Source organism: Cercospora beticola, chromosome 2 (genome assembly GCF_033473495.1).
Source record: "Cercospora beticola chromosome 2, complete sequence".
In the NCBI taxonomy this organism is placed as follows: domain Eukaryota; kingdom Fungi; phylum Ascomycota; class Dothideomycetes; order Mycosphaerellales; family Mycosphaerellaceae; genus Cercospora; species Cercospora beticola.
The window spans coordinates 4,591,475-4,598,403 of NC_088936.1; the positions used below are offsets into that span (position 1 = coordinate 4,591,475).

Genomic DNA, 6,929 nt, shown 5'->3' on the forward strand with positions numbered 1-6,929 from the left:
GGCTGCACGAGGGTAGCATGCAAGCCATCGCTTACACCGAGAGCCATGGCTGAGCTGAGCGCTTCTAGATGTTCTCGGAGGACGCGAGTTCAGAGCACCGTATAGGTTTGGGATCATATAAAACCAAGTCCCTTGGACGAGCGCAGTGTCCAATTTGGATACAACTTCTCCAACCTTCTGGTTCGCTGCGTTGTTCAACCAGCTACATTTGTATTCTTTACACATTGCCTAACACTTAGCACTGCCGAAATGGCCACCCATCATTTCTCACAGCCTACCAGTCTTGGCGAGAAGCTCGACGACGTACAGATCGATGTCGCCGAGATTCAGGCGGACTTGCCAACGCCGGACACTGAGCAGCTTACCATGCTGAACCGTGGTTCCCTCGAATCGCCCTTCGCAGTCGTGGAGAAGCCACAGATAAGCAGATGTCCCCCAGATGTATCCATCGATCGTCCTAGAGATGCGAGCCCAGCGTGCTCTGTGCGAAGCTCTTACAGCAGCACTCGAGTGTCTCGTCGTCGAACAAGCCACCGTCACGGACATCACCGTTCTGAGGTATCCAAGGAGCTCAACTTTCAAGCTGAAACCGAATTCTCCGCCTTGATGGAACTCATGACTGGCATTTCCAGGCGCAGTATATCTCTACGGGAGGTCTGGACCAAAATCATTTCGGAGCGTGACTCCTGCTATTTGGAGATGGATCGCATGTGCGAGCGCATCGACGAGTACACGGAGATCATTGAGCGCAAGGAGCGCGAATGGCACAATCACAACCATGAGCACGAGCAGAGCAAGACTGAGATTGCGAAGCTCAAGATAGAAATCACTGCCGCTCTTGCTAGTGTTTCAGAGTTCAAACAAAAGCTGTCTGATCGGGATTGCGAGTTGGGCGAAGCGCGTCGCGAGATCGCCGAGCAAAAGGATGTGTTCAAATACCTCAAGGAGGAGAAGGAGAAGACAGAGACAACCCTACAGGAGACTTCTGCGCTTCTGATGCTGACCGAGGAGCGGTGCAAGCACGCTGAGGTTGATGCAAAGAGACATGAGTGCGAGCTACGTGATCTCAAGGAGACATATCATGAGCTCGAGGCAAAGAGCACCGAAACGAGCACCAAGTATGAGTCGATGAAGACGGACTTCACTAGTGTCAAACAGAGCTATGCCATTCTCAAGAAGGAGAAGCATGAGTGGTTGCATGAAAAGGGAGAGCTCGAGGAACAACTTCGCAAGTGCCACCACAAGCATGACGAATCCAAGCGTAAGCTCAAGGAGACGATTGAGTACTATGAGAAGAAGGAAAAGGAGGACAAGGAGACTATTGAGAGGACAGAGCGAGAAGTGCGCGAATCCAGGGAGAAGGTCATCAAGCTGAAGAGTGAGAAGAAGGAGCTTGAAGAGAGATGCAAGGTCTTGGTGTGCAACTATGACGAGGAGCACTGCCGCTGGGAAGATGCCGAAGAACGCTGTGGAAAGTGGAAGCTCAAGTGGGAGCACGCTGAACGCGAGATCACTTCTATTCGGGAAGAGCTTCGCGTCATTGAGTCCAAGCAGAGCGAACTCAAGGAAACGATCACCAAGAAGACTGAAGAGCTCAAACGCATCACCAAGATTAAGGAGCATCTCGAGCGCGACTACCACGGCAAGTGCAAGGAGGCGGAGAACAGCCACCGCGAGATTCTTGTGCTCAAGGAATCGATTCGCCGCCACGAGACGACGATCAAGGAGAAGAGTGAAGAGATTCACACTCTCAGTGAACGCATTGAGCGCCTGCAGTCGGAATGCGAAAGTCATCAAGGTAAATGCACCAATCTGGGAGCAGAGATCACCTCCCTGCAAGCTGTTATGATCTCGCTCAAGGCGGAACTCAGCCTCGCACATGAGGACCACGACTGCACGAAGAAGAAGCTGCACGAGTGCGAGACAAGATATGAGTCAATCTGCGAGACCTACGAGGAAAGCCAAGGCGGTCATTCTGATTACGAGTACCAGCTTACACAGCTGCGTACTATGCTCCGGGAGGCGCGCAGTGAGAAGGAACGCGCGATCAAGGCTCGCACCGAGGCAGACCATGAGCGCGACGAGGCCGTGACAAGGTATGAGGCCAAGTGCAGGGATTTGGAGGAATTAGAGGAGTTCTATGCAAGCAGGCAGCATGAGCATCACCATAAAGAGGGCAGGCGAACGATCAGGGCGAGCTACGGATTCAGGAGTGTGAACAGCATGGGCAGTGTGGTGAAGAGTGAGGACATGTAGAGTATGCAGTGGCGAAGCGGACGAATTCATTTGTTACTAGCATGGACAATGGAGCAAATGTGCTTGTACTTTAGATTGCACCTGCGATCACAACCATCAGTATTCTCAGGTTCGAAGCGATTGTATATGACTAAAGGCTATACAGCTTGAAACTAGAAAGAACTTTTGCACAGGTCGAGCTCAATTCATGGGCCATATCTCGATCTCAGTGGATTAGGCTTCACATGGGGCAGGCCGTCCATATCATTCCGACCGTAGTCCCCCCCATCAACGAATGAGAAATCCTTGGAGCGATCCATCTCCTTCCATCGCCCAATCGATTCAAGCAGCTTAATAGCATGCGCGGGAATCTTGATTTCGTTCGAGTGTGCAGGTCTCGAGTGGTTCAACATCATGTCGAGCTGCTCCTTACTCATCTGCCGCTCGTTTCTGTAGCGAAGGATGTCATCCCATCGACGACACTGTCTGTCGATGGTGAAGTATGGGAACGGTAGTCTTTGATGCTCGGACCATACCAACGGCGAGAGATCGAGAGATGCAGTGCACATGAGCTCTTGACGAAGCATGTCAAGACAATGGTAGAAATGTGACCAGTCTGAGAAAAGATGTGTCAGCGGATACGCTACTCAGGGTACGGCAGTGGCCTAATTCCACTAATCATCTGCAGGCCGGGAGAAAGTCTTACTCACATAAGGGGTTGATGGGTCTTGCGAATCTAGATTATCGGTCAGCAACTATATGTTCGCCTCGGAATGCCTTTTTAGGCGTCTTACTCATAGTAGTCCATGAAGGCGCCTCTACGGATCATGTCGAGGCAGTGTATCAAATGGAAGACGTTTATTTCCGCCATGTACGTCTGACCAGTTGGATCGCCTACCCATTGAGCACCCACTTGGGGGTCTAAGCCCGTCTTGACCCAGTCCTCTTTGGAGACGAGGATCCGGTTTGCTTCACCCCCGATCAGATCTTCCCAGGCTTGGTCTGTCTCTGGCGATGGATCTTGGCGGAAGATATTGTTCTCGTCCCACCAGAGCTCGCCGTCAACTCGGACGTGTTCAATGCCAAGCTCGATATCGTTGTATACGGGGGCTGAGATGTTGCAAAATGCAGTCAGATGCTCGTTCTTTGTCAATACGCCTTCGTTCGTCACCATTGAACTCACAATACCAGCTGGTTGAGGCAATCCGGTCTTTAGCTGGGAAGCTCTCCAAGGAGACACTGTATCTCCCAACAATGAAGAAGAACGACGATGCGACGACTAAGCTTAATGTCCATACCAGGCTATAACGCAACCAGGAAATCGTTCCCCTTCTTGAAATAGTGAGGAGGGGAGGTGTGGCTTGTAGAAGACGCTCAGATTCCAACACATAGTGTTTCAACAGAGATGAAGAGCAGGAATTCTCTTTTTCGGGGTCGCGATAATTTTCCGTCTTTTGTCGTTCCATCTGGAAAAGAGGATAAGATGGACCGGCAGTGTGAACTTCTCGGTCAGGAATGAGATCAGTCGACCTTTCCGACTTCTACTGTAGAAGTTGCAAGAGCTCAACGGGACATACCAACACATTGTGCCTGCTAAGCCCCATGCCAATCAGAAGTAGCCCATGCATATCCTTGGACTGGTAGTGCAACAACAAGCTTAGGAGCTGTGCTCCAATTGCATGCGAAGTTCAATCCAAGTGTCTAGGTTGGCCTCTTTTAGTGGTCATTCTCGGCCACGGTCTCGCGATGTTCGAACTCAGTTCGCGCTAATGAGTTTGGCCCTGGAAAAGTCTGTCCTCTTTGACCTTGGCTGGGACAAGGATACTCAATACCCTCTCACATCGACGTGAGTACGAACGTTGATGAGGGATTTACCTACCTGGTAAGCTGACCAGGCAGATTTCACCACAAGTCGTGAGCGCACAGCTGCATGCGACTTGTAACAGCTTCACGAACGTGCACTCCCGCAGCAAAGATTGAGCGTCCATCTACTTGATGCATGGGGTATGCCTCAGGCAGTCGTCCGTTCACTCTTGGCATTCACTCGAGCGAGTACTTCCATGTAGTTTCTAGCACCTCCGTAGTTCGTTCCTTAATCAATATTGCAGTCACTATCTCTCGTGTAGTTATAAGCCGTCGCGCTATATAGCGCGTTAACCTGACTTAGTAGTTTACTACTATACTAATTTATAGTATCTACGATAGTATTACTTAAATCCGCGATAGTATCGCTACTACTATAGAGGTAGGTATCGCTATAGAGGTAACTAACTAATAATAGCGAGCCGTAGAGGCCGACTCGAGTTATCGTTTAATATAATAGCTATCTACTAAACTACTATCGCTACCTCTAATCTCTTAAAGAAGTTAAAGAGTAAAGCTAACTAGCTAATATAGTTAACTCTTATTAGAACTAGCTTTAGAGGTTAGGAGCTTCTATTATATATTACTAATAGCGCTAAAATGCCTCTAAAGGCCGAGCCTATTAAGCTAGCTAGCAAAGATTAAGACGACTTTAAAGTATATTAAATCGATTACGATAGCGCCTATACTAGAGCTTAATCGTTTATTATTAATAACCTCTACGAGTCGGTATAGTAAAACGTACTAGAATACGACTCTACTATCGAACTCTAGATATACTTCGAAGCTACGTATAGCTCGAGTACTATTAGCGAAGAATATACTATCTTTCTAAAGTTTTACTATCTATCTTACCTCTCTAGCTCTAATATTCTAAAGTTTATAGAGGAATTTAAAGCTAAGTTTTATATACTTAATAAGACTAAGCTAAAGTTATTAGACGTAGTCGCTACGTTTATCTTTATTACCTAGATAGAACTAGAGTTTCTATAATAGGTTAATAATAAGCGAGAATAGTTTAGAAATATTACTAATAATAAGCGTAATACTCTAATACTCGACGCGTTAATAGTAGAAGTTCTAGATAAAGACTTTATATACTATAATTAAGACGAGTATTAGTATACTTTAGTATATAGAACTAACTCTAACTCTAACTCTAATACTAGTAACTCTAGCTCGAACGCTAATCGAGAGAGTAGAGGTCGTAGTCGTAGTAATAATAGCTATAGTAACTATAGAAATAGATAAAGCTATAGTAGTAGTAGTAGTAATTAGTAATAACTATAACAACTTTATCTAAAGTATTAATATTATAGTAGAACCTCTTATAAGGAAGCTAAATACTAGGATAAGCCTAGTAATAAGTATAACTACCTAAGTTACCTAAGGAAGCCTAATAATTAGAATTAAAGTACTAATAAGAATCGAGAGTTAGAGAGTAGTAGTAGTAGCTAGAAGGCTTACTATACTACTAAACTCGACAAGTATATAACTCTAAATACTAATAGTTCCTTTAGTATATTTAATATTACTATCTTAGTAGCTATATAGGCGGCTATATATACCGCTCGTTCTAAGGAATAGATTATCGATAGTAGTACTACTAGCTATATAATAAATAACCTCGATAATATAGTAATATTAAAACTATATTATATTACTATTATATATAGTAAAGGAACGCTAATAGTAACTCGCTATAGTATTATTAAGCTAGATTTCTATATTATAGGCAAGAAGCGTTTAATATAAGTTCTTTACGTACCTAGACTAGTAGCTAACTTAATTTCGATAGAAATACTATAAAATAAGAGTATTTATTACTATAACTACGAATAGGTATTATAGGCTCTAAATAGTAATAGTCGTATTATTATTACCTATCTTTATACTAACTATAGTTTGCTATACCTTAAACTTAGAACTTCTTTATTACTAAGTATTAAGATATCCTCGGAAGTTACTTTAGTAAACTCGAAGGTTCTACTATTAGTTAAAGCGACGATAGATATCTAGTATAATCGCCTTAGCTATACCTCTAGCTATACGCTAGTAATATTAGCTACTAGAGGCTATATCTAGCTTAAATATTCTAATTAGTCTAAGTATTATCTACGCGAGTATATTACCTATTATATAGCGACGGTATATAAGGTATATAACTATATTCTAATAATTTGTCTAACCGAGCTAAATACTATTATAGTAGTAGACGTAGTTATAGTTCGTATAGTATTACTCTTAGAGGCTAAGTACTTTACTTTATTTACTAACTTAGCTACTCTTAAGCGTACGCTTATAGTAGCGATATATAAGTTAGCTATATAGTTCTATATTAAGAAGTATTATACTAATAAGCTTATATAAGATAAGAAGAAGATTTAAATCTTCTACTTTAATAGAAGTAGCGAATATAGTAGTTACGAACTCGAGAAGTTCGCTACTACTAAGAGTATAGTCCTTTAAGTTACTATGCCTTATAGCTTAATATAGAATAGTAAGGCAGAAGTATTAAACTATATTATTTATTAATTAGCTAGGAAGTTAATAGCTTAAGGCAAGTTACTACTAGTACTATAGGAGTATACTATAGAGATAGCTACCTACCTTCTTAATATCCTTTCGAGTTAAGTACTAAAAGATAAGTTACCTTATTAAGTATATATAGAGTAGATATAGAAGCTTCGAATATAGCTAGTACTAGCGTATTTAAAGGCTTATAGCTATACTACTATCGTCTATAACTATAGTATAGCTCGGAGTAAGAAGTTCTAGTAGTATAGTAAGGTTAGTCGCCTTATCGGCTATTATAATAAGAATATATATAA

At 43.1% G+C, this 6,929-nt stretch overlaps 2 protein-coding genes across 2 annotated transcripts; one reads left to right on the forward strand and one right to left on the reverse strand.

The window, feature by feature from the left end:
- Window positions 1-249: 249 nt before the first annotated feature.
- On the forward strand, window positions 250-2,256 carry RHO25_003764 (uncharacterized protein; the record flags this gene model as incomplete). The annotated part of the gene is made up of 1 exon (XM_023599248.1): window positions 250-2,256. One exon carries the CDS (start codon window positions 250-252, stop codon window positions 2,254-2,256), a length of 2,007 nt encoding a protein of 668 aa, XP_023455684.1.
- Window positions 2,257-2,441: 185 nt separating this feature from the next.
- On the reverse strand, window positions 2,442-3,409 carry RHO25_003765 (uncharacterized protein; the record flags this gene model as incomplete). Its single annotated transcript, XM_023599249.1, has 4 exons — window positions 2,442-2,717; window positions 2,772-2,851; window positions 2,946-2,971; window positions 3,030-3,409. 4 exons carry the CDS (start codon window positions 3,407-3,409, stop codon window positions 2,442-2,444), a joined length of 762 nt encoding a protein of 253 aa, XP_023455683.1.
- Between the last annotated feature and the right edge of the window lie 3,520 nt (window positions 3,410-6,929).